Source organism: Pristis pectinata, chromosome 6, assembly GCF_009764475.1.
Source record: "Pristis pectinata isolate sPriPec2 chromosome 6, sPriPec2.1.pri, whole genome shotgun sequence".
In the NCBI taxonomy this organism is placed as follows: Eukaryota; Metazoa; Chordata; class Chondrichthyes; order Rhinopristiformes; family Pristidae; genus Pristis; species Pristis pectinata.
Genome location: NC_067410.1, coordinates 99,533,837 through 99,560,935, shown reverse-complemented (window position 1 = coordinate 99,560,935; position 27,099 = coordinate 99,533,837). Strand labels below are relative to the sequence as shown.

At 42.5% G+C, this 27,099-nt stretch overlaps 1 protein-coding gene across 4 annotated transcripts in view; it reads right to left on the bottom strand.

Moving 5' to 3' along the window:
• Nucleotides 1–26,778, bottom strand: part of trpc1 (transient receptor potential cation channel, subfamily C, member 1) — a 56,466-nt gene extending 29,688 nt beyond the window's left edge. Inside the window, exons 1-8 of one of the 4 annotated variants that reach the window (XM_052018973.1) lie at nucleotides 26,388–26,519; nucleotides 16,058–16,164; nucleotides 13,268–13,419; nucleotides 13,072–13,173; nucleotides 9,462–9,664; nucleotides 8,363–8,494; nucleotides 1,900–2,095; nucleotides 874–1,210 (exon numbers count right to left, since the gene is read on the bottom strand). In XM_052018973.1, the coding sequence (XP_051874933.1) occupies nucleotides 874–1,210; nucleotides 1,900–2,095; nucleotides 8,363–8,494; nucleotides 9,462–9,664; nucleotides 13,072–13,173; nucleotides 13,268–13,408 (1,111 nt within the window). In that variant the 5' untranslated portion in view covers nucleotides 13,409–13,419; nucleotides 16,058–16,164; nucleotides 26,388–26,519. Of the gene's footprint in view, nucleotides 1–873; nucleotides 1,211–1,899; nucleotides 2,096–8,362; nucleotides 8,495–9,461; nucleotides 9,665–13,071; nucleotides 13,174–13,267; nucleotides 13,420–16,057; nucleotides 16,165–26,387 lie in introns of all 4 variants that reach the window. The other 3 variants (XM_052018972.1, XM_052018974.1, XM_052018975.1) reach the window with 3 other exon arrangements.
• Nucleotides 26,779–27,099: the final 321 nt, after the last annotated feature.

Genomic DNA, 27,099 nt, shown 5'->3' with positions numbered 1-27,099 from the left:
CTATATCCAGTTGCCAAGTTTCCCTCAGGTATGGGAAACCCTGATGGCTGAAGTTAAAATCAATAAACTGGAATTGAGCATCTTTGAGGCAGGTTTAGTTCCTGATCCAGTGTGATTGCTTTCGCATGTTAGCCTCTGAACAATCCCAATCAACCTACATAGATGCAATATGTTGGTAGATGCAACACAACAGAGCAGCACACGTTAACAACAGTAAGTGAAGTATCATTACACTTTGTCTGCTATATCAACACAAGCTTAATGGATTATCATGGAACTGTACAACACAAAAGGTCATTCAGCCCTTGTACCAGAGCCGGCTCTGAAACCTAAACCAATCTGTCTCACTCTTTTCCCACTGCCTTTTTTATTTATTCTACTTTCCATATATTTTCTAACTCTTTTTTTTAAAAGTTGCTACTGTAATCTTTTCAACTCAAGAAGATTGCAAACTTTACATTCATTAGAAAACACAAAATAATCTTTAAATAGGAAAAACAACCAAAACTAAATAGCTGTCAGCGAGTTTAGGACTGTAATCAACTTCTATTGGCAATCCTAAAATGCTCCAGTTTCTCTCCCCAAGAATTATATCATACAGCTTGTAATGATACAAAGTGGGTTCAACTAGGCATCAACACAAGCTCCCTAAAAATTGCACTGAGCACTTACAATCAATTCCGGAACTGGGGCATTCTTCAATTTAAGGAAGTTTCAGCCCACTTGTGTGAAACTTCATACAACTTCCCATTGGGTAATGCAGAACAAATAGCACACTTTGCATCTGCTGCCGCTCATCAGTCTCAAACAAGGAACAGAGGATAAGAGATAAACAGAGGAGAATGATAAATAAATAATAGTAACTTGATTTACCGATTATCCATATGATCAAGAGGTAATCGATCATCTCTAGTGCTGGGCCCATTGTGTTTTTCTTGTCTTCATTGTACACCAGAGAGTACAAGTTCAGTAGCAGTAGAAATGTGAAATATGATGCACTATGAATGATGAATTTCATGAATGGAGTGTGAATGACTCTTCCCACTCGAGACTTTGGTGCCAGCAGGTAACAAAGGGACAGCACTGGCCACAAGGTGGCAACTGAAAGAACAGTCAGAATCTTCTTACAGGTGTGCTTCCGCCTGTAGCCTGCCATCTGCCCAAACCAGACTGTATTCAAAAACTGCTGGCAATTTGACTGAGCCACAAACTGCAGGAGATACAATAAAAGTGAAAAGCAATAATTAACTATAGAGTTATATGATAAAAAGGGCTTGAAGTTTTACTTTTTATTTGGTGAATGTTTTTGTTGTTTAACAAAAAGCACTCAAGGGGTTCATCAACTTTTGGTCTATTGCACAATAAATCCAAGTTGACACAGATAACAATAACAAATGAGTTCACATCTTTAATTATTTCTTAACAGTCTTCATTTTCTTTCATATAACTGTGAATGTCTTTTTGTTGTTGAGCTGACTTTTTTTTTAAACTTTTCTGGCTTTTTATTTACCCATGCCACCTGCTGACCAGCAGATCCCACAGACAAATGCCATTGGCTCGTGGTCCATGTGAGCATTTTGAAAGTCACATGTGGCTTTCTTAAAACAAAATGTATGAAAATGTAAATTGTGTATCTTTGAAATTTATTGCCAGCATACAGTTTTACGGATGAAAACGACAATTGCCCAAGTGCGCCTCTGGGCTTACATTGATTAAAAACAAAAGAAAATGCAAGCCCTCCTTAACAGTCATGAAAATACCTGACATATACTATATAGTATAAGAATTGATTGTGCACCACAAAGATTGATTTTTTTTAACCAGTTTATATGCATCTTATATTTATCAATTTTATTCCTTCACAACAGAATGAGTTAGAGATATAGTCAGATCACGTACCTCCTTCTGGTTGTACTTAATTGCTAGTTTAAGTCGACTTAGGTTCATCCTCTCTTCAAGCAATCCTCTCTTATCAATTGGCTCATCACTTGACGTGCGATTTAGAATAACCTCCAGTTCACGGGAGTTCCGGGCTTGTGCGAGGAGATCTTTTGCAAAGGTCTTACATTGCTGTGCTAGTTCTTCATAGTCATTCCTGAAAATATTAAAAGAAAGCTTGTTCCATTTCAGCATAAGTGTCAGAAGGAAAACACACGCATTTTAGTCATGTTATTTCGTATCCTCGTATCCCAAAGCTCTTCGTCCAATGGTTTATTTAAAACTGATGATGTGGAGGTAAGTGCAGCAGAACACAAAGATTCCATAAAATAGCAAATAGAACATAGAAAAACTACAGCTCAATTCAGGCTCTTCGGCCCACAAAGCCGTGCCGAACATGTCCCTACCCTAGAAATTACTAGGCTTACCCATAGCCCTCTATTTTTCTCAGCTCCATGTACCTATCCAACAGTCTCTTGAAAGACCCTATCATATCAGCCTCCATCACCATTTCCGGCAGCCCATATCACGCACTCACCACTCTCTGAGTAAAAAAACTACCCCTGACATCTCCTCTATATCTACTCCCCAGCACCTTAAACCTATGTCCCTTTGTGGCCACCAATTCAGCCCTGGGGAAAAGCCTCTGACTATCTACCCTATCAATACCTCTCATCATCTCATACACCTCTATCAGGTCACCCCTCATCCTCTGTCTCTCCAAGGAGAAAAGGCCGAGTTCCCTCAACCTGCTTTCGTAAGGCATGCTCCGCATCCCAGGCAGCATCCTTGTAAATCTCCTCTGCACCCTCTCTATGGCTTCCACATCTTTCCTGTAGTGAGTCGACAAGAACTGAGCACAATACTCCAAGTGGGGTCTGACCAGGGACCTATATAGCTGCAATAATACCTCACGGCTCCTAAATTTAATTCCCGGATTGATGAAGGACAATACACCATATGCCTTCTTAACCACAGAGTCAACCTGCGCAGCCGCTTTGAGCGTCCTATGGTCTCGGACCCCAAGATCCCTCTGATCCTCCAGACTGCCAAGAGTCCTATCATTAAGACTATATTCCGCCAACATATTTGACCTACCAAAATGAACCACTTCACACTTATCTGGGTTGAACTGCATCTGCCACTTCTCAGCTCAACTCTGCATCCTATCTATGTCCCTCTGTAACCTCTGACAGCCCTTCAAACTATCCACAACACCCCCAACCTTCGTATCATCCGCAAACTTACTAACCCACCCCTCCACTTCCTCATCCAGGTCGTTTATAAAAATCACAAAGAGTAAGGGTTCCAGTACAGATCCCTGAGGTGCACAACTGATCACCGACCTCCACTCAGAATACAACCCTTCAACAACCACTCTTTGCCTTCTGTGGGCCAGCTAGTTCTGGAACCACACTGCAATGTCCCCTTGGATCCCATGTCTCCTCACCTTCTCCATAAGCCTCCCATGGGGTACCTTATCAAATGCCTTGCTGAAATCCACATACACTACATCTACAGCTCTCCCTTCATCGATGTGCTTAGTCACATCCTCAAAAAATTCAATCAGGCTCGTAAGGCAGGACCAGCTCTTAACAAAGCCATGCTGGCTATTCCTAATCATATTATACCTCTCCAAATATTCATAAATCCTGTCTCTCAGGATCTTCTCCATCAGCTTACCAACCACTGAGGTAAGACTCACCGGTCTATAATTTCCTGGGCTATCCCTACTCCCTTTCTTGAATAAGGGAACAACATCCACAACCCTCCAATCTTCCGGAACCTCTCCCATCTCCATGGACGACACAAAGATCATCGTCAGAGGCTCCGCAATCTCCTCCCTTGCCTCCCACAGCAACCTGGGGTACATCTCATCCAGTCCCGGCGACTTATCTAACTTGATGCTTTGCAAAAGTTTCAGCACCACCTCTTTTCTAATATCTACACGCTCAATCTTTTCAGGCCGCTGCAAGTCCCCACTATGATCCCCCAGATCTTTTACCGTGGTGAATACTGACGTAAAGTATTCATTAAGTACCTCTGCTATTTCTTCCGGATCCATACACACTTTCCCACTGCTGCACTTGATAGGCCCTATCCTTTCGCATTTCATCCTCTTACTCTTCACATACTTGTAGAACGCCTTGGGGTTTTCCTTCTCATGTCCCCTTCTGGCTCTCCTAATCTCTTTCTTAAGTTCCTTCCTTTTAGCCTTGTACTCCTCCAGATCTCTAACATTACCTAGCTCTCTGTACCTTTTGTATGCTTTTCTTTTCCTTCTGACTAGATTTATTATAGCCTTTGTACACCATGGTTCCTGTATCCTATCACGGTACGGTAGCGTAGCGCTTAGCGCAATGCTATTACAGCGCCAGCGATCGGGGTTCGATTCCCATCGCTGTCTGTAAGGAGTTTATACGTTCTCCCGTGTCTGCGTGGGTTTCCTCCGGGTGCTCCGTTTCCTCCCACATTGCAAAGACGCACGGGTAGGTTAATTTGGGTTTAAAATGGGCGGCGCAGACTCATTGGGCCGGAAGGGCCTGTTACCACGCTGTAAATAAAATTCAAAAAAATTTTTTTTAAAAATTTAAAATTTAATTTTAAAATGACTCCCCTGTCTCATCGGAATATGTCTATACAGAGCTCCACACAAATATCCCCTGATATTCAAATGATTGAATGAGGACAGGAATTGATGTTAATGGTGTTGGTTGAGGGAGAAACTTCATCTACGACTCACAGCCTTATTTATTCATTCATTCATTTTTCTTGATTGGATTGTTGCCCATCTGTAATTGCAAGTTACTGACAAGCCACTTTCTTGAACTACTGCAGTCCTTCTGGTGAAGGTACTTCTACAAGGCTGATGGGTGCGGAGTTTCAGGATTTAAACAACAAAAAGAACAGGAATATTTTTCCAAAGTCAGGATGGGGTGAAATTTGGACTTACTGGTGGTGATGTTCTCATGCAGCTGTTACCTTTGTCCTTCTTAGTGGTAGAGGGTGAGGGTCTGGGAGGTGCTGTCAGCATAGATTCAGAGAGCAAGTACTGTGTATTTTGTATTCATTCAAAGAGTTTGACAGTGTCTAGGACTAAGAAGCCCACTAGATTGATACTTCATCCACCACCCTTAAAATCTTCAATTCCATCATGGGCAGCACAAAGTGGTGCAGTGTGTCATGGAGTTGTGCAGCATAGAAACAGGACCTTCGGGCCACGACATCTATTCCAACCATCATGCCTATTGATACTGAACCCACTTGCGTGCATTAATTCCATATCCCTCTATGCCATGCTCATTCAAATTCCTGTCCAGATGCCTCTTAAATGTTGTTACTGTTCCTGCCTCCACCACCTCCTCTGGCAGCTCATTCAAGATACCAACTACTAATGTGAAAAATCTAACCCTCAGATCCTCTTTAAATCTCCTCCCTTACCTTCAAGCTATGCCCGATGAAAAACACGATGATGCTGGAGGAACTCAGCAGGCCAGGCAGCATCCGTACAGAAAAGCAGGCAGACAATGTTTTGGGTCAGGACCCTTCTTAAGGACCTTAAGTCCTTCAGTTCTGAAGAAAGGTCCTGACCCGAAACGTTGATCGCCTACTTTTCTCCATGGATGCTGCCTGGCCTGCTGAGTTCCTCCAGCATCATTGTGTTTTTCATCTAGATTCCAGCATCTGCAGTCCTTTGCTTCTCTTAAACCTCTGCCCTCTAGTCTTAGACACCCTACCGTGGGAAACAAATTCTAGCTATCTACCCTATTTGTGCCTCTCATAATTTTAAATACCGCTGTCACATCACTTCTCAGCCTCCTTCACTCCAGGGAAAACAGACCTATCCTATCCAATCTCTCCTTATAACTCAAGCATTCCAATCCAGACAACATCCTTATGAATTTTTTCTGCACCATCTGTAGCTTAATCACATCCTTCTTATAATGTGGCAACCAGAAATGCACATAATAGTCCAAGTGTGGCCCAACCAAGGTTGTGTACAACTATAAGATGACATCCCAACTCTTGCACTCAACACCTCGGCTGATGAAGGCAAGCATGACACATACCTTTTTCACCACCCCGTCTACCTGTGTTGCCACCTTCAGGGATCTATGTACTTGTACCCCTAGTTCAGCAACACTCCTCAGGGCCCTGTCATTCACTGTGTATGTCTGCCCTGGGTTAACTTCCCAAAATGCATTACTTCATACTGACACGAGTTAAATTTCACCTGCTATTCCCTTGCCCACTTTCCCAGTTGATCAATATCCTGTTGTAACCTTAGACAACCTTCTACCTGGTCCACTATACCACCAATTTTGGTGTCAACTTCAAACTTACTAATTATGCCACTTACATTCTCATCCACATCATTTATATGACAAACAAGAAGACCTGGTACTGATCCCTGCAGCACGTCACTGGTCAAAGGCCTCCAATCTGATAAACAACCATCCACTACCGCCATCTATATCCTTCCACTTTGCTAGCTCACTTGGATCCCATATGTTCTAACCTTCCAGACCAGCCTACCAGGCAGGACCTTGACAAAAGCCTTGCTAATGTCCATGTAGACAACATCTACCACCCTGCCCTAGTCAATCCTCTTGGTCAACTCTTCAAAAAAAAACTTCATGAGACATGATTTTCCATGCATAAAGCCGTGCAGACTATCCCTAATCAGTCCTTACCTTTCCAAATGCAAATACATTGTCTCTCAGAATCCCTTCCAATAACTTTCCCACCACTGATAGAAGGCTCATTGCCCTGTAGTTCCCTGCCTTATCCCTGCTGCCCTTAAATAACATTAGCTATCCTCCAGAATTCCATTACCTCACCTGTAGCTAATGAAGTTACACAAATCTCGACCAAAGCCCCAGCAATCTCCTCCATTGCTTCCCATAACATCCTAGAATATACCTGCTCAGGCCCTGGGGATTTATCTACCTTTAATCATTTCAGGACCTCCCACACCTTCCCCTTCATAATGTTGATATACTCCAGAATGTTGCCTGACCTGCTGAGTTCCTCCAGCAATTTTTGTGTGTGTCATTAGTTTCCATGTCCTTTTCCATGGTAAATACAGATGAGAATTATTCATTTAAGACCTCACCCATTTCCCATGGCTCCACATATAGATTACCACGTTGCTCCTTAATGGGACCTACTCCCTCCCCAACTACTCCCGATATACCATGATTCCATTAGTATTCCAATATAGTATTCCATTAAGAGTCGCCTACCACTGCAACAGGTCTACAACGGATGCAATCTCACTGGCTCTCCACTCTGCTTTGGAGCACCAAGACAACAGCAAAACATACGTCAAGCTGCTGTTTATCAATTACTTCTCAGTGTTCAATACCATCATCCCTTCAGTATTAATCACCAAGCTTCTGAACCTGGGCCTCTGTACCGCCCTCTGCAAACAGATCCTCGACTTCCTTATCGGGAAGTCCTTATCTGGGACTTCCTTATGTGGCTCTACCATTTGAGTATCTAGTCAATGGTCACCCCCAGGATGTTGATGATGAGCGAACTTGGTTATAATAGTGCCAGTTAATGTTAAGGATAAGTGTTACACTCTTTCTTTGTTGGAGAGGGGCACTGAGTCACACTTCTGTGGCAAAAATATTACTCGCTACTTAGCTTTTACTTGGATATCATCTTGCTCTATGCAGATGTGGACTGCTTTACTTGCCAAGCCATTCTTCAAATATCACAAGAGATATTTTACACCCAGACAGACAGACAAGTGGTCCTTCACTTGGGTATCACCATTTGCTTGATGGCATCACCCCCATTTCAATATCTGGATCTCATGTATTTAAATCCCATTTCAGGCACGAGTTCACTAATACAGGCAATGCTAAGGGAATCATGAACGATCAGAAGTATCATTTTACTGGGCAGGTCCTTTCTTCTCATCAGAATAAGCAGCCATCAAAAACAATGCAAAGCAGAGTAGGGGTGCTTCCACTGTTATAGCCATCATTTATTCATCAACCAACATTAGAAAATAAATTATCTGGTCATGTATAAATTGTGCCATAGCTCAATTAGCAAGTCATTGCCCTCTCTGTTATACTACTAGGACAAGGTCATAGTTATGCTAATTTTGAGTGCATGCTGAGGAGGGAATCTAAATAAAAGATCGTGTGGCTTGTTCCAGTACAGTAGAACTGTCACCGAAGCTTCCTTTGTCAAATACTTGAGTGTTAGTGTTCATTTATTGGTTCACCAAGCCATCCAGGTAGGTTACAGAACAAGAGCAAATGCATCAGAGCAGTAGTGGAGCCATGAAGGGTTTAACAAACTTATCCCACACACCTGTGTTCATTACACATTTGTTGACACAGTGTAAATTGCCCTTTGGTAAATTTATTGGCTATATTACACGTGAGAGAAGCACCACATGTACCTAAATTCCACTTCCACCAGACTCAATTCCTTCAGATCGGCACTGAGTTCAAATGCTCTGAGGATGGGATCCTCCTCTGTAAGCATGATCAGTGATGGACTAGACAGGCAGCGGTAGATGTCAAGGCGAAATCTGCAAAAAGAAATGTCCGTCCTTCACACAGTTCAGCTCATTATTTTGGCCTAAGTTTTCAAAAACAGAATCATGGAACTTGGCCCAGTGTGTTCACACTAGCTGAGACAATTATTCAAACTGATCACACTTTTACAGCTTTTAGATCAAGGCAATTTTATTTCAAGCTCAAATACGCCCTACTTATATTATCCCGTGACTTTAACTAATTGCACTTCAATATTTCAAAGGGCAAGTCATAGCTACATGGTAAACAGTGATTTTACAGTGGTAAACAGTGGTAAACGGTCAAATAAAACCATTTTTAATCCAACACTTTAGAATGTTCAAATTGTTAAGTTAAAGAATTGTCATTTGATTAGAGAGGGAGATTATTTTCCCAGATTCTAAATTCAAGTAGTGCGGACCTGAAGAGATCTAATTTAGCCAAGTATTGTCTCAAAAGAATCTTCATGTTTTCAGTAAGCACAAAGTTAATTAAAAATATGTGGTTTATATGAACTTGATGCATTGTGCATCTTTAATCCTAATAAATCAGGACTATGTAATCCACTTGATATGGGTTACAAAGAACATAGAACAGTACAACACAGGAACAGGGCCTTCAGCCCACGATGCTGTGCTAGTCTCTTGTGCCCACATGTTCATATCCCTCCATTCTCTGCATATTATTGTGCTTATCCAAGAGCCTCTTAAACACCTCTATCATATTTGCCTTCACAACCATGCCAGCCAGCGCAATCCAGGCACCCACCACTCTCTGTGTAAAATAGCTTGGCCTGCACGTCTCCTTTGAACTTGCCCCCCTCTCACTTTAAATGCATGCCCTCTAGTATTTGATCAGTAGTATCTCATCAGTAGATTAGTATTAGATTAGCCCTCCAATAAAGAGCTTAGTTCTTCCAGTTACAGTTATAAATTTATCATCTGCAAACATATTTGCTATAGTTTAATGCCAAATGCTTACCTAGAATGGCGCAGGCTATCTTTCTTGTTCTTTGCATTACAGAGAGTGCACTCACATCCTACAGCATGAGGTCTTGGCAATGAGAGGTCCTGTTTGAGAAGCATAGTCAGGATCTCATAGTTATTGCGATGAGCAGCAAGAATCACAGGAGCCACATCCATTGTAGTGGAATATTCTGGATTCTGAATTCTCTGCATTAATTTCTGTTTAAACAAATAAAATGCAAGGCTTCAGGTGAATGGGAACACCAACAGAGTTAAATTAATAAATTACCTCATTGTAACAGAGTCCCATAATGTCTCAAGATTTCCTTTTAAAATTTCTAATGCAGCTACTGGCGAGGCAAATGATCCATAACTGCCTAAATTGCAACATGTTTGGGTGCTCGTCAACGTCAAGATCTTCATAAAAGAGAGACAACACTGAAAGCAGGGGGTGAGTGTAGAAGGGGAGGATTAAATCAATAGAATCATCATTTATTTTGTGACTTGACAGTGTTCACTTGTTCACTGTCATCACAATTAATATACAAGGCTTCTTGTATACGACAGTGCATGGAATCAGCAAATCGAGTACATTAGCAGCAAGACAGTCATTTTGGAAAAATCAATGTAGATTTATTGGTGCCATTAACTGTACAGAATTTCTATTTAGTCAAACTTGCAAGTGGCAAGAAAGTACTAGTTATGTAACTGTCCAAGAGTCTGTTTATTCAGTAGAGCAAGCGTTCAAGTACTTGAGATAGTATTCATTGTGCTAACTGTATGGAGCTGCTGTTTAATCCAAAAGAGGATTTATCAATGGACTGTACTTGCTAATGTTACACAAAATCTACATTGATTCTTCTGTAAACATCTGGAACTTGAGCCAAATTAAATAAGTACTATTTTTCCATGAATTCTAACTCATTTTAATTTATGTTGTACAAAAAAAGTGATGTGGAAAATTCTCTTAAGTTAGCACTTCAAATAGACCTTTCACTGTTTATTAGTTTATAGTTGCGTGTGCAATATCGGCTATATGGGTCACTATAGCTCATTAGTTCAGAGATGAAAGTTTTTACCTTTTAGTATGAAGGTAGTTTAAGAATTGGCTAGGTGTCATTTCCTTTGCCAAGGGAATTTCTTTTTCCATAAAAATGTTAACTACAAGATTTACATTTACCAGAGACATTTGCAAATTAATTTTAAAATCAATCTACTAGACTTAATCCAGCACAATGAGTATTTAGCAGCCTACTTTCTCATCTATATATTGTGCAATTCATATTTTTAAATGCAGTACTTTACAATGAAGCTGGAGGAAGCAGTCTATAATAGTTAATAACATGTTTATAATAACCCAGCACACACAGGATAGTAACAACACATTTATGGTTTACAAGACTGGGTAAGAAGTTCTTATTAGCTGTAAAAAAAATTAGATGAAAAAAGCAGTCAATTGATGTGCGAAGCATTCATAGGAGAATCAACAGAAGATGGATATTAGCACGGTAGCATTAGGGGCGGCATGGTAGCGTAGCGGTTAGCACGACGCTATTACAGCACCAGCGATCGGGGTTCGATTCCCATCGCTGTCTGTAAGGAGTTTGTACGTTCTCCCGTGTCTGTGTGGGTTTCCTCCGGGTGCTCCGGTTTCCTCCCACATTGCAAAGACGTACGGGTAGGTTAATTTGGGTTTAGAATGGGCGGCGCGGACTCATTGGGCCAGAAGGGCCTGTTACCACGCTGGAAATAAAATTTATAAAATTTATAAATTTAAAAAATTTATAAAAAAGGAGGTACAAACAAGCCATATATCCTATTAAGTAATATCTGCCATTTAATAATATCTTCTACATCAAATGTGTTTGCCACCTTAATCCTCTTTTCCTACCCTTTCCTCTTTTCCTACCCTATCCTCTTTTCCAAGAAACTATCAATCTCCATCTCATAAACCCCCAATGACTGAGAATCAACAGCATTCTGGAGGAAAGAATTCTGAGGATTCACAATTAACACATTTTCCCTCATCTCAGGTCTAAATGGTCCCACCCTTAATTAACTATTGTTGGGTAGACTTCTGATCCCAGGAATTAACATAGCAACTCTCTCAGGCAAGCATATCCTTTGTCAGCTCAGGAGATTCTCAAGCAAGGGGATCAAAACTGCACAGTGTCTCAAGTGTATATAACCACATTAGGAGTTAGAGTCGTACAGCACAGAAACAGGCTCTATGGCCCACCAAGCCCACAGCAACCATCACACACCCATGTACACTAATCCTACATTAAACCCATTTTATCCTCCTCACAACCCCTCTCTCACCAGATTGTACCACTCACTGAGGCAAATGATAGTGGCCATTTAACTTACCAACCCACACAACTGTTGGATGTGGTGCATTGTGGAGGGTCGTGGCTGTCACGTGACAGCACTGCCCCTACCTGGTCGGAAGACACACCACTGCCGATCAAGGTTTGGCCCCGCCCCACCCATCAGGGCACACCTGACCATTGGCCTTTCTACTCGATTAGTCTTTGCTGGCACCGGGCCATTGGCCTTTTTAAATTACCCGGCTGGACCTCCCAGCCCGATAAAGAGTGCCACATGTGTGTGGCTCGGTCTCTTTTGTCTTCAAAGGATGCTTTGTTGGTAAGGTGTGCATTGTTTAATAGGTTTAGGAGCATCTGCTTCATTCCAGGCCGAGGAACCGTGGAACGGCGCCGGAGAAATTAGTTAGTATCCCTGGTAGCATAGAGCTGTGCCTGCACCGAGTCAAGGGGTGGCAGGTATCGTATTGTTTTTCCTTGATTATACGTACCCTGTTCATTGTGTGTGTGTGTGTGTGTGTGTGTGTGTGTGTGTGTATGTATTTTAGCCCTGTTGTGATTCTCCCACGTTCGCCATCAACCGTGCGCGTGTGTGTTGTTCCCGTTACCTTTTCCCCGTGTTTGTCCTTGTAAATAAATAATTTATCTCAAAGACTGTGTTCAGAGTCCTTGCCCTTCGAGACCTCGAACCTGTTTCACAACATGTGGGAAGAAACTAGCGCACCCAGAGGAAGCCCACACAATCACAGGAATAACGTGCAAACTCCACACAGAAAGCAGCAGAGATCAGGGATGAACTAGGGTCACTGAAACCATGAGGCATCAGCTCTACTAGCTGCACTACCACGTCACCCCAAGGTTGGTGACACAAGTATAACGGGAGGTTATAGTATAACAGTGAAGAACTGTTACACTCTAACCTCCTTGCACTACCAGCTATGATATCATTTTCCATCTTAAGTGCTTTAGTACACCGATCACAAAGTTATTCTGAATATCAACATTAATTAGCCACACTCACTTCAATAGTTCTCCTGTTCTATTCTTCGACCAATTTCACATTTCCTTACATTATTCTACATCTGCCAGCTTCCAACCTTTAGATTTAACCAACAGACTGCCCCAGTTAGCTTTGGGTGCATTCATTCAGTCCATTTATTTAAGTCTTTGCTGAGACTTTAAATAGCTAGAGGCCAAAGCACCAATTCTCATGGCACCCGAATCTACCACTGTGTTGGAAAATGCTGCAGAGTTCAATGTGGGAATAAAATTTACACAGAATCTAAAAGATTTACTAACTGCTATAGTTGGTTTGGATGCCCGCCTGGGACGATGATTGAGAAGAATATCAACAGCACCGACAACCTCAGAGCCGATTGCCACCAGCAGTGCATCTGTAGTCTAGAATAAATGGAAAGAAGTTACACAACACTGCAAAATTTATATCCAAATTAACAATTTTAAGAAGACATTTAGCAATAATAAATACTGGCACCTGACAACCCCGTTCCAAAAGAAGCTTAAGGATATCTAGATTCTCATTTTCAATTGCTATGGTTACTGCATTCCTCCCCAGTACATCCACACAGTTTATATTCAGCTCACTGAACTTCTCATCAAGGAGTTTTTTGACCATGTAATTGTCTCCTGAAATGTTCAAAACAACAAACGTTAATGATAACGCAACAGCATATTAATAACCATGCGTTCGACGTTAAATTGTAGTGATCTTTCAGGCTGTGTGATGAGACGTGACATTGCCTTACAACTGAGTATTTTTTTTGTACATCCATAGTAAACACCTTGGCCTGGGTTGTACAGTAGTAATGATAGGGAAAAAAATTACCAATGCCAACCATCATTACTCTTTGAAAATACCAACAACCTAAGGATTTCCATGCATGTGTAGTTTGCCTCAGAAATCAAATTTACCACCAACAAGTAAATCCTCTTCCACAGGCTACACTACTTTCCTCTTCTCCACTGCAATTGAGGGAAATCACATGAATCAATACAAAATTACCTGTGACTTAATAATCAGTCCTGCTGTAAAATGACTAAATACAAATTATCAGGGTAATGGAGTTTGAAGCGAGTTTCTAAAATGACAATTGTTACTGAGAAAGCTGGCACCAAAAAATTATTTCCATCTGTTTTGAAATTCCTCACATTACATTTCACCTAAAGGGGTTTTAAAATAAATTGCTATTTCAGCATCTACATCAACACCCTGTGTGCATATTTCAATCATATTTAGCATTGTGCAAAAAATCTCAGAGGTTATTTAAAAAGCTTGACTTTTGCTTCCTGCTAAGTTCAGTGTGAGAATTCTTTCTAAAAAAAATGTAATTGGATGCCAAGCCAGTTAGATGACGATATTAGCAACAGGCTTTCAAAAACAAAAGGAAAATGCTTGGTACAGAAATTACCGAGTCTTTAAGGATGGCTTTGAGTGTCAATGCTTCATGCTGTATGCAAATTCTGGGTCTTTGATTTTCCTGTTGTTTCCTTGCTCCTTTGACCTCTGAGCAAGTACACCAGCTGAGGCAGAGACTGGTCATGAACTTGAATCCTTAAGGGAGGGAAGCACCACACTCACGGACAATGTGGAAAACTGAAGCAGCTAACAAAACCTTTTTCTATTAACATACAAAAATGATTACCACACCACTCACCCCCGACTTTAACAACTTTTGATTTATGGTCCAGCAACACCTCAAATTTAAGAATCTCATAGTTTTCAATTCCTTCTGTGGTCTCGACTGTTTGTTACCTCCATAATCTCCTCCATATTACTGCTCTCCCATTCTAACCTCTTGTTCATCCCTAGTTTCCTCTGCCCCACTTTTTAAGCCGTGCCCACGGTTATCGGGACCCCAGCACTGGATTGCCTTCCTATGAGGCATTTTTGGGAAGTTTTAATAGTTTAAAAAGAGCAAAATAAATTCAGGTTGTCGCCATTTTACCTAAAAATTGTGGTTGAAGTACTGACAAGAATATTTACAACTAATTCAGGAGAGAATTAGAATTTGTGGTAACAGAGCAACATGCGTAATTCCATTGACATGGAAATGCTAATTGATGGTGTGGACAGTCGAGAGAGAAAGAAAGAGTTAAGTAGAAGAAATGGAAACCAAGAGAATGGTCAGTATGAAGTGGGACTGTGTTAAGTGGGGTCATGCTGACATTTGGACATCTGGTTAGCGTCAGTGTGGGAGCAGAGCTGAGACAGCTTTTCAGCTGGGATGGTTTTACAGCCCTGAGAACATCCCACTATTCCCAAACACAGAGGAAAACAGACAAGGACATTGTGATGTGCACACACATTTCAGGATATTGTGTACCTGAGACAGTCTAGTCAATTGTACAGACATAACTCTGATAATTGTGAACCAGGTGGTTGAGGCAGTCATGGAAGCCAGCAGAACTTTTAAAGAATTAAAGAAATAAGTACATATACAGAAAAGAAGTTGACTTATAGCCATACAGTTGGCTGTAAAATCAATGTCTGGAAGGTATGCAAAGAAATCTATAGAAAGATGCCTCATGAGGGTCCAGATGAAGGGTCTCAACCCAAAATATTCACAGTCCATTTTCCTCTCCAGATGCTGCCTGACCTGCTGATTTCCAATAGCACCTTGTTTTCTCGCTCCAACTCTGTAGTTTCTTGTGTCTGCCTCACAAAATAAACAGCAGCAAGAACTCTAGAGACGAACAACTGCAGAAGACCTTGGTCCCTAACTCAGAAAAGAACTCACAGCATCGAACCCGACCAGATTTTCCTGGAGTGGGTAAAATCTAAATACAAGTATTGACTTCTGGAATTTGTGAAATTAACCAAAGAGTTATGTAACTAAGAGTTAAGTACATAAAGAGTTAATGAGTCATTTAATTACAGCGTATCTATGATTTGTTTGAATTAATTGCAATTAATAAAGTGTAGCGGTTGCTACCGCGAAATAAAACAAGACGCTAGTCGAAGGATTGTCAAACAAGAACTGGTTTATTTTCCTGCCTTGCGCGGGCCTTTTAAGGGAGCCTGTTCCCACCCAATGCAACCGGCAATGACGGAAGTACTACGTCATCAAGTCTTTCCCGTGCGCGGGTTCTCCCCGTCGCTCGGGAAAGACGAGGCCCGCCGCCATCTTGGGCCTCGTCGCTCCGACGCCGCGCGACCCGACTGCCGAGCCGGTTTGCCTGACCGGACAGTGAGTGGCTACAAAAGTATAGTTCTTAAGCAAAGCTATTGTCAGCTGTGTTTTATTGTGTGTTGTGTTTAATTAACCTGAAAGTCACGAAGAGTGAATTCAATAATAGGAAGAGTTGAGTGATCATCTGTGCACATATCTTGAAATACAAATTTTCATGTCTGCAGTCAAAAATATTGAATGGCTGCAGTAAAAAAAACAAGTAAATATTATGCAGCATGAAATTACTCCAAAGCACCCTTATAAGCTCCAAGAAATGGAAGGCCTCTCAGGTAATCTTTGTTAGCAGATTATTCCAGTAATGCAAAAGCTTTTTCAGCTGTAATGCATCTGAGGTAGTTTTTTTTGAAGATATACATACATAATTTTACTTGCGCTTTGAGATTCCTGACCCATCCCACTTCCATGTCTTTCCCGTGTTTTCTCTTCCATTTTTAAAACAATCAAAAAATCTAGTGCAACGGCACCAACAACTATAGGATGTTAGAAGGTGGAATTGCGGTGAGACAGCAACATATACTTTGTTTCATCGATGTGGCACAAGAATTTCTGAAAGGAAACATCTACAGCAATTGCAGACATGATACATAAATCCCTAAACCATTGTACTGCCTGTGCTTTAAACTTTAAATCCAGAAATTCAAAACAAAAAGACTATTCATACAAACTGTAGGAAGCTCCGCAAGAATATTATTAAAGAACAAAAAAACTGCAGGCACTGGAAATCCGAAATAAAAACAGGAACTGCTTGTTGGGCAACATCTGCGGATAGAGAACCAGCATTAAGATTTCAGGTTGATGACCTTTCATCGGATAGGCTAGACATCAACATGGCTTAAACTGCAGAGAAGGGGAAGGGGTAGCGAGAACAAACATAGAACAGTACACCACAGGAAGAGACCTTTAAGCCCACCATGTCTGTGCTGACCATGATGCCAAACTGAACTAATTCCATCTGCCTGTACATGGTCTGTATCCCTCCATTCCCTGCATGTCAATGTACCTGTCTCAATGCCTCTTACACACCACTATCATATCTGCTTCTACTGCCTCCCCTGGCAGCACATTCCCAGCACCTACCAGCCTCTCAAGAAGAAAACTTGCTTTGCAATTCTCCTTTAAACTTTCCCCCTCTCATCTTAAACCTATGCCCTCCAGTATTTGACATTTCCACCATGGGGAAAAGACCATGGCTATGTAAAGGGAATGCCTGTGATAGGCTGAATAATGAATGATACAAGTGGTGGTGTTGTCAGTTGGTAGGAGGATGGTGAAGTTTATTAAACATTTCTAATTATATTTGCACAATTGGGTAGAGTATCTTTCATGAAACAGCAAGTCATATTGGAAACAGTAATGTCAGGGAGATGAAGCAGGTACACAAATTATTAATGATAAACAAATGAAGCAATAAGTAATGGACAGTGAAGAAATGAGAAATTAATGTAACACTTTGAAATGTCTATAAAAAGCCTATCAGCTTTCATGTTTAAAAGGCATTTGGACAGGTACATGGATAGGAAAGGTTCAGATGAATATGGGCCAAACACAGGCAAATGGACATGGACAAGTTGGGCCGAAGGGCCTGTTTCATACTGTACAAGTATGAATTTACGAATAAAATAAATATGAAAATTACAAAGAAATAAGGACATTAAATATTTATAAGACAATTAAAGAACAATTTATAAGACAAGTTATCTGGAGAATTTTGTGCATTCAAAATATTTTTGTTCAAGGCGTTCCTGAGAAATCTGGACTGGATCATTGGCCTTATCACTCCAGACTATAGAGACTCAAGGCAACAGTTTTCAACAGCACACACTGTACATTTGTCCTTACCAGGTCCAGATTTTTGAGGGATTGGCATAGCAAAGATTTATTCACCCAAATTATCTATTTTTGGAAAGATAATGAACAGCTCCAGAGCAGTGGGACCTCACTTACAGGAAGGTTGCTCTATTGACTGACATGAATCCTTCAGGTTTTCACTATCACAATGCTGTTTCTGGAACTTCACTGGCAAAAATTGTCAAATGCATTTACAATATCAAATCCCATTCACTCAGATAATGAAAGAGTCCACATTCAAATGCAGCAAGACCCAGACAATATCCAGGCCTGGGCTGATAGATGGCAAGTAATATACACGCCACAAGTGCCAGACAATGATGATATTTCACAAGAGAAAATCCAGCTATCACCCCCTGATACTCAATGCATTAACATCACTGAAACCCACCAGTATCAATATCCTGGGGGTTACTGTTGACCAGACACTGAACTAGAGTAGCCATATACACAACGTGGGTACAAGAGCAGGAATCCTGCAGTGAGTAACTCACCTCCTAACACCCCAAAGCCTGTCCACCATCTATAAGCCTCAAGTCAGGAGTGTGATGGAATACTCTCCACTTGCCTGGATGAGTGCAGCTTCAACAACACTCAAGAAGCTTGACACCACACAGGACATAGCAGCCTGTTTGATAGACATCCCATCCACAACCATTCACTCCACCACTGACGCACAGGAGCAGCAGTTTATACCATCTACAAGACGCACTGCAGCAACTCACCAAGACGCCTTGGAGAGCACCATCTAAACCCATGACCCTACCAGCTAGAAGGACAAGGGCAGCAAAAGCAGAGGGACACTGCCACCACCTGGAAGTTGCCCTCCAAGCCACACACACCATTCTGAATTGGAAATATATTGTTGTTCCTTCACCGTCTCTGGGTCAAATTCCAGGAACTCTTTCCGAAACAGCACTGTGGGTATACCACACCTCAAGGACTGCAGAGGTTCAAGTAGGCAGCTCACCACCACCTTCTCAAGGACAATTGGGGATGGGCAATTAAATGCTGGCCCACACTGCATAGCCAACATCACTTAAAAAAAACACCCCTATGTTTTTGAGTTCCTGATTAATCAATGAAAGTTTTAAAATTCTCATCTTTGTTTTCAAATCCAGTCATGAGCTTGTTACTTGCCTTCTTTGCAACTTCCACTAGCTTCACAATCCCCCAATAACTCAGTATCCCTCCAAGCCCAGCCTCTCCCTTTGCTCCAGCAGTGGTGGCCTTGGCTTCAGTCAGTGGGAACCTAAACTCTGGAATTCCATCCCCACACCCCGTGGCTCTCCTTATTTCCTTCAAAGATGTCCCACAAAGAATAAACCTTTGCAATGCCACACATGCCTCTATGAACTTTTTATTGACTTTGTATCAATTCCTGTCTTATTATGCCTCTGTGAAGCATCTGGAGTCGTAGTAACGTCTCCAGATGCTTGACAGGAGGCATAATACTAAGATGGACATTGGCAAGTTGTTAATGTATTGATGGTTGACTCTCCAATGCAGGACAGAGAGACTGAGTAGAATGAAGAAACAATTTAATAGCAGCAAGCCAAGATTGAGCAGAATAACCCAACAGATATTTTTGAAGACTTTGGCCAGTTGGTGCACAATCAATTGGCTAGACTTTCCCAGTGAAAAATTCAACTACTTCCCTTGCTACCATCACAATAGAAGAGACAAAAACAAACTGAGATAACAGAAGGAAAGAGCAAAGAAGGGAAGGTGAATGATGCAGGGAGGTAAAATGAAAGTAGATGCAATTGGGAATAGGCTGGAAGTAGAATAGAGGAAGATATGGAGAGAGGTGAGAAAAATGCTCAAAACTGCTGAGAATCAGCTCGGAGGAAGATGATAGGGGCAAAGTATGTTTGGACTATGAGCAAAGTAGTTTCTCTGGATCAGGTAAGATTAGCAGCAGTGGAATCATAACTGATAACCAACTCCAAAGTCATAGAGAGTCATAGAATCATATAGTATGGAAACAGACCATTTGGCCCAACTCATTCATGCCAACCATTTGCCACCTTTCCATATTAATCATCTCTAGCAGCTGGAGGGATAGAAATCCACCAAGGAAAAAATGACTGAAAAGAGAAAGTATTTAAAAAACTCAAAAGAAAGTGACAAAAATAAATCTTTAGCAAGAGTACAAATGGAATTTTATAATAGAACCCAGGAGGTTTATTGTTCCTTCAGTTCTGTTGAACCATAATGAGCACCATGAAGTTCATAATGACATTATTGCAACTCAATCTGTATAGCACCCTCAAAGTGGAAAATTTTATTCATGACGACAGTTCATCGATTTGAGACAATGACCTAGAAATTGGATATAGATATTAGATATTTATTTGTTAGTCACATGTACATCGAAACACACAGGGAAATGTGTCTTTTTGCGTTACTGAGGGGCAGCCCGCAAGCGTCGCCACATTCTGGCGCCAACATAGCCTGCCCACAACTTCCTAACCCGTACGTCTTTGGAACGTGGGAGGAAACTGGAGCACCCGGAGGAAACCTACGCAGACACACAGGGAGAACGTACAAACTCCTGATAGACAGCAGCGGGAATTGAACCTGGGTCGCTGGCGCTATAAAATGTTACGCTTTCTTTTAAAACTGCAACCAGATGCAAAATCAATCAAAAATGATAACTGCAACATTTTTTTGGTCAAGTTTAAAACTGCACCAAAAATTTAACTGAATACTTCAACATTGTGCCAATCTTGTCATTGACATTCTCAGTTCTATTTATACAATGTGCAGGAAATTGAATCATGTTGTTCTGATGCTGGTTATTAATTGTTTGGTAGCCACTTCTGTAACAACCAGGATTTATCACAGGAATGCCGGAAAGCATTCCCATACAATGCGAGTTCCTCTACTTACCTTTGTACCCAAACCCAACCGTACAATCAGCTAACCTCCGCCATCCACCTCCCACTTCACAGCCTCACAAGACTTTTGCTCTACACCTCCTGACTCACATCACACCACCCACCCCAAACACATCCTGCCTCTCAGGTTTCTACTCATCCTCCTTCCAGCAGCTCATCATGAATCTATGCATCTCCCCATCACCCCCCAACCCTGAATACCAACCCCATCCCCCCCCCCCCCGCCAAGATGCCAACTCCCCCTACCAACACCCACAATCACCAGCCAAAAGCTGTGACCACACAACCTAACATGCCTCAGCCCAAGACCTCCTGGTCTGGTCTCCCTTACCCTCTAGAAGCTGGCTTTGTTGCCACCTATATTGATGACAATATAGCAGGGGGAGTGGGTTCAACAGATTGGAAAAGTAGGGATAAAGTAAAAGGGAAGACAGTGCAGGAGAGGTTACTGAAGTCTCCAAAGAATAAGACAGTTTAGAAAAGGATAAGAATTTAACTTCGGGCAACATGGAGACAAATTTGATAAGAAAGGTGGTGAATACAGGACTGAAGGTGTTATATTTGAATGCACGCAATATACAGAAGAAGGTAGATGAGCTTATAGTGCAGTTAGAAATTGGCAGGTATGACGTTGTGGGCATCACAGAGTCATGGTTGAAAGAAGATCACAGCTGGGAGCTAAACATCCAAGGATACACATCCTATCAAAAAGACAGGCAGGTGGGCAGAGGGGGTGGGGTGGCTCTGTTGGCAAAAAATGAAAGCAAATCCTTAGCAAGAAGAGACATGGGATCAGAAGATGTAGAATCCTTGTGGGTAGAGTTAAGAAACTGCAAGGGTAAAAAGACCCTGATGGGAGTTACATACAGGCCTCTGAACAGTAGCCAGGACGTTGGGTACAAATTACAACAGGAGATAAAAAAGGCATGTGAAAAGGGCAATATTACAGTGGCCATGGGGGATTGCAATATGCAGATAGATTGAAAAAATCAGGTTGGTACTGGATCCCAAGAGAAGAAATTTGTAGAATGCCTACAAGATGGCTTCTTAGAGCAGCTTGTGGCTGAGCCCAATGGGGAAAAGGCAATTCTGGATTTGGTGTTGTGCAATGAACCAGATTTGATCAGGGAGCTAAAGGTAAAGAAACCCTTAGGAGGCAGTGACCATAATATGATAGAATTCACTCTGCAGTTTGAGAGGAGGAAGCTAAAATCAGATGTATCGGTATTAGAGTTAAGTAAAGGTAACTACAGAGGCATGAGAGAGGAGCGGCCAAAGTTGATTGGACGGGGACCCCAGCAGGGATGACGGTAGAGCAGCAATGGCAGGAGTTTCTGGCAGTAATTCGGAAGACGCAGGATGAGTTCATCCCAAAGAAGCAGCAGCATTCTAAAGGGAGGATGAGGCAACCGTGGCTGACAAGGGAAGTCAAAGACAGCATAAAAGCGAAAGAGAGGGCATACGATATTGCAAAAATTAGTGGGAAGCTAGATGATTGGGAAGCTTTTAAAAACCAACAAAGGCAACTAAAAAAAGCATTAAGGGGAGAAAAGATGAAATATGAAGGTAAGCTAGCCAATAATATAAAAGAAAATATCAAAAGTTTTTACAGATATATAAAGAGTAAAAGAGAGGCAAGAGTTGACATAGGACCGCTGGAAAATGATGCTGGAGAGGTAGTAATGGGGAACAAAGAAATGGTGGATGAACTGAATAAGTATCTTGTGTCAGTCTCCACTGTGGAAGACACCAGCATCGTACCAAAAATTCAAGAGAGTCAGGGGCCAGAAGTGAGTGTAGTCGCTATTAGTAAGGAGAAGGTGCTTGGAAAACTGAAAGGTCTGAAGGTAGATAAGTCACCTGGACGGGATGGACTCCACCCTAGGGTTCTGAAAGAGGTCGCTGAGGAGGTTGTGGAGGCATTAGTCGTGATCTTTCAAGAATCACTAGAGTCAGGAATGGTTCCAGAGGACTGGAAAAGGCAAAGGACAGGAAATTATAAGCCAGTTAGCCTGACTTCAGTGGTTGGTAAGATGTTAGAGTCCATTATTAAGGATGAGGTTTCAGGGTACTTGGAAGCACATGATAAAATAGGCCGAAGTCGGCATGGTTTCCTTAAGGGGACATCTTGCCCGACAAATCTTTTGGTATTCTTTGAGGAAGTAACAGGCAGATTTGACAAAGGAGAGTCAGTGGATGCTGTTTACTTGCATTTTCAGAAGGCCTTTCACAAGGTGCCGCACATGAGGCTGCGAAACAAGATAGGAGCCCATGGTATTACAGGAAAGGTACTAGCATGGATAGAAGATTGGCTGTCTGGCAGAAGGCAAAGAGTGGAAATAAAGGCGGCCTTTTCTGGTTGGCTGCCGGTGACTAGTGGTGTTCCTCAGGGGTCGGTGTTGGGACGCTACTTTTCCCATTATATGGTAATGATCTGGATGACAGAATTGATAGCTTTGTGGCCAAGTTTGCGGATAATACAAAGGTAGGTGGAGGGGCAGGTAGTGCTGAGGAAGCAGGGAGTCTGCAGAAGGACTTGGACAGGTTGGGAGAATGGGCAAAGAAGTGGCAGATGAAATACAGCAAAGGGAAGCGTACGGTCATGCACTTTGGTGGAAGGAATAAAGGCGTAGACTATCTTCAAAACGGGGACCGAATTCAGAAATTGGAAGTGCAAAGGGACTTGGGAGTCCTGGTGCAGGATTCCCTAAAGGTTAACTTTCAGGCTGAGTCGGTAGTAAGGAAGGCAGAGGAATGGAGTTGACGACATAATATTGCTCTGTTTCTACTGAGAAATTTTAGTCCAGTTTTTTTTCTGGTTTTTTTTGATATATTTTTTTGTTTAGCTTAGCTTGGTTTGATATATTGTTTATAATTTTTCTTATTGTTTTGGGGATTTTTTTCTATCTTTTTCTTTCCTTTCTTTTATATTATATTCATTCACTAAGATATCGTTGGATCTACAGATTTTTTTATATTTTATTTTTCTTTATGATTATCTATGTCATGATTGTTCTCCTGATCTCTTTGTATTACATGTACAAACATTGATGTTATATATTAATCTATATTAATTTGAAAACTAATGAAAAGATTGAAAAAGAAAAAGAAAGGTAGTAAGGAAGGCAATTGCATTGTTAGCATTCATTTTGCAAGGACGAGAATACAAAAGCAAGGATGTAATGCTGAGGCTTTATAAGGCATTGGTCAGACCACATTTGGAGTATTATGAGCCGTTTTGGGCCCCATATCTAAAGAAGGATGTGCTATCGTTGGTGAGGGTCCAGAGGAGGTTTACAAGAATGATCCCAGGAATGAAAGGGTTAATGTACGAAGAGCGTTTCGTGGCTCTGGGCCTGTACTTGCTGGAGTTTAGAAGGAAGAGGAGGGATCTCAGTGAAAGGCCTGGCTAGAGTGGACATGGAGAGGACGTTTCCAGTAGTGGGAGAGTCTAGGACCAGAGGACACAGCCTCAGAATAGGAAGTCCCTTTAGAACAGAGATGAGGAGGAATTTCTTCAGCCAGAGGGTGGTGAATCTGTGGAATTCATTGCCACAGAAGGCTGTGGAGGCCAAGTCATTGGATATATTAAAGCAGAGGTTGACAGGTTCTTGATTAGTAAGGGTGTCAAAGGTTACGGGGAGAAGGCAGGAGAACGGTATTGAGACGAAAAAATAAATCAGCCATGATCGAATGGTGGAGTAGACGCGAAGGGCCGAATGGCCTAATTCTGCTCCTATGTCTTATGGACAATGCTCCTTGGACCCAATGGCGCTGAAGAACACCAACACTCCCCAACGGTCACAACTGGTAAATGTGTTCTAGTCCGAAACTGTGCAACACCCTCTGTGTCATGTCAGTCCCAATAGTTTCAGTACTGCACAACATTGCCAAAATTGTCACATAGAAAACGCATTCTCCAATATCCAAGCCGTTAACGCCCCCACCCCCCCCCCCCCCCCCCCCCCCCCCCCCCCCTCCACAGCTGATGCCTGCACTGCTATTTCCTGTATTTCAGATTTCCAGGACTTCCAGTTTTGTCCAAATTTTAATTTGCTTGTTAAAAGTTACATAAAATGGGAAAGTAAATTTACAATTCTTATAAAATAAGACTGTGTATAATTCACTCTATTAAATGGTCATATTCAGTGAAGAAAATCTTACTTTAACAGCTCAAATGTTCATACATGTGAAATTAAACCTGACAGCTATCAATGTCAATTATGAAAAATATAATTCACTATGTTAGTACTCTAGATAATATTTCAGGTTCCTTATGAATTGCAGACAGTAATCTAAACCTGAAATTCAGTTGATGATAAAGTAGGTTAAGATTTGTTCAACTGATTCATGGTATCATCTGAATCTCATTAGGGTTGCTGTCTTGACATTCATTGAAATCCATCAGGTAGACTACACTGTATAGAAGTATCTTAGTTTGCTTTAGCTGATGTGTGCTATCAACAATGCACCTCTATTGAATAAAACTGTTATTTTTGCAACAACTATTTGAAATATGACAAAATCCCATCTTGCTGCTGGCACCACACAAATACCAGAATTCAGTTCTGGTACTCAAAGGATCCATGTTGTTGCACACCATATTGAGCACCAGCAACCTATCAGAGACTGCAGTAAGTTATTAAGGAAGGATGTGAAGGTTCAAAGCAAAGGTGCTGATTTTCTCCATTGCTAACGTTGCACTCATCACAAATGTAGAAGTCGCAAAGACAAAAGCTACAAAAGCAAACATCTCTACTTGCCCATCAAGCCCAACTTTTGATCCATCCCCCAACCACTCCATCTTCCCTTTTACTCCAGCCATACCCCACTAAAATGTTCCAATTTCCCAATCAATCCCAACACCAATCACCCCATTCCCCCACATGGCTCCAGGCACCACCTCAAACCCCATCTTTTCCCCTCGCAATTTGCTCCACCAGTCCTTCTGCTGATCCCACCAAATCCATTCCTCATGCCCTTCCCTCATCATTCTCCCTTTCCTCCTCCCCTCGCACTAACCTCATCCCTCCACCCACGTATACACCACTCCTCTCCATCCATGCATAAACCCCCAAACCCTTGCCTACCCCCATCTCCAACTTATCCACACATATCACCTGAACACCTAGTACCCCGACTCCCTAATTCCCACCCACCCTTCATCTCCAAACTCCCCCATCTATCCTTCCTCTACCATATTCATCCCCACCAACCTCCCTCATTCACAGCCACTCCCCCAATCCCTCTCAAACAACCCTTTCATCTCCCTTTAACCACCTCCTGAGCCCTCACACCTATCAAACCCCCCTACCCACCTCCTTGCACTCCTCATCCACCAACCCCTCTTGCCCCATCTCTCCTCACCTCCCCAAGCCCCAGAACCCCCTTGATCTGCCCCAACCCTCCTCAACGCCCCCGCCACACCTTCGTCACCTCACCTCCTTGAACTCCTCATCCACCAAACCCCCTCTCGCCCCCACCTCCCCAAGCCCTGACACCCCATCTCTCCTCACCTCCCCAAGCCCCAGATTCCCCTTGATCTGCCGCAACCCGTCTCAACGCCCCCACCCACAGAGTACGTCATCCCACCTCCTGCCCTCCCCCGACCCCCACCCCTTCACCCTCCCCCCGGGACCGCAGTCCCAATGACCTTTCTCGCACGCCAGCAAGAAGAGCTTTTCATCCATGGTCGTCTCCTCCTTGACTTGGCGCACGTCCTTTAAGGTGAGGAATCTGCTGGAGAGGAGGAGGCGGCGGCGGCGGCGGCGCGGCGGCCTCGGTGCTGTGGTACAGGCTGGCCATGGCGAGCGGAGCCGCCTGCTCACAGGCGGCAGGGCGCGGGCGAGCCCCCGGCGGAACGCGGCATGTTGGCGCAGGCGGCCGCACTGCAGCAGCGGCGGCGGCGCCACCCCCGGCCCCCGCACCTGACACCCTGCCTCCGCACCGATCACATTCGGCGTCCCGCTGTTCCCTCCCTCAGTCCCGACAACAAAACACCGCAAGCACAATTCTTTCCTTATCAGACCAAGCGGTGACGGATTCACTGCGATGTGCGCATGAGCATTAGGACCACCCTTCCTCCTGTCTCTGGATTTATTTATCTTTTTTTAATCTTTCCATCTCTTTACTTCTCCCCTCTTTACCGCATTTTTTTTCTTTATTTCTTCCCTCACCCTCTTTCTGTCCCTCCCTCTCCCTTCACCCTATTATTTCTCTCTCTGCCACACTTCCAAGCTCTCTCTCTCTTCATCTTTCTCTGCTCCTTTATTTCTCACCAAGAGTTTCTTCTTTCTGTCTCTCCTTCGCTGTGCTTTATTTCCTCATTTTATCCACATTCTTTCTCTCTTATTTATCCTCATCAA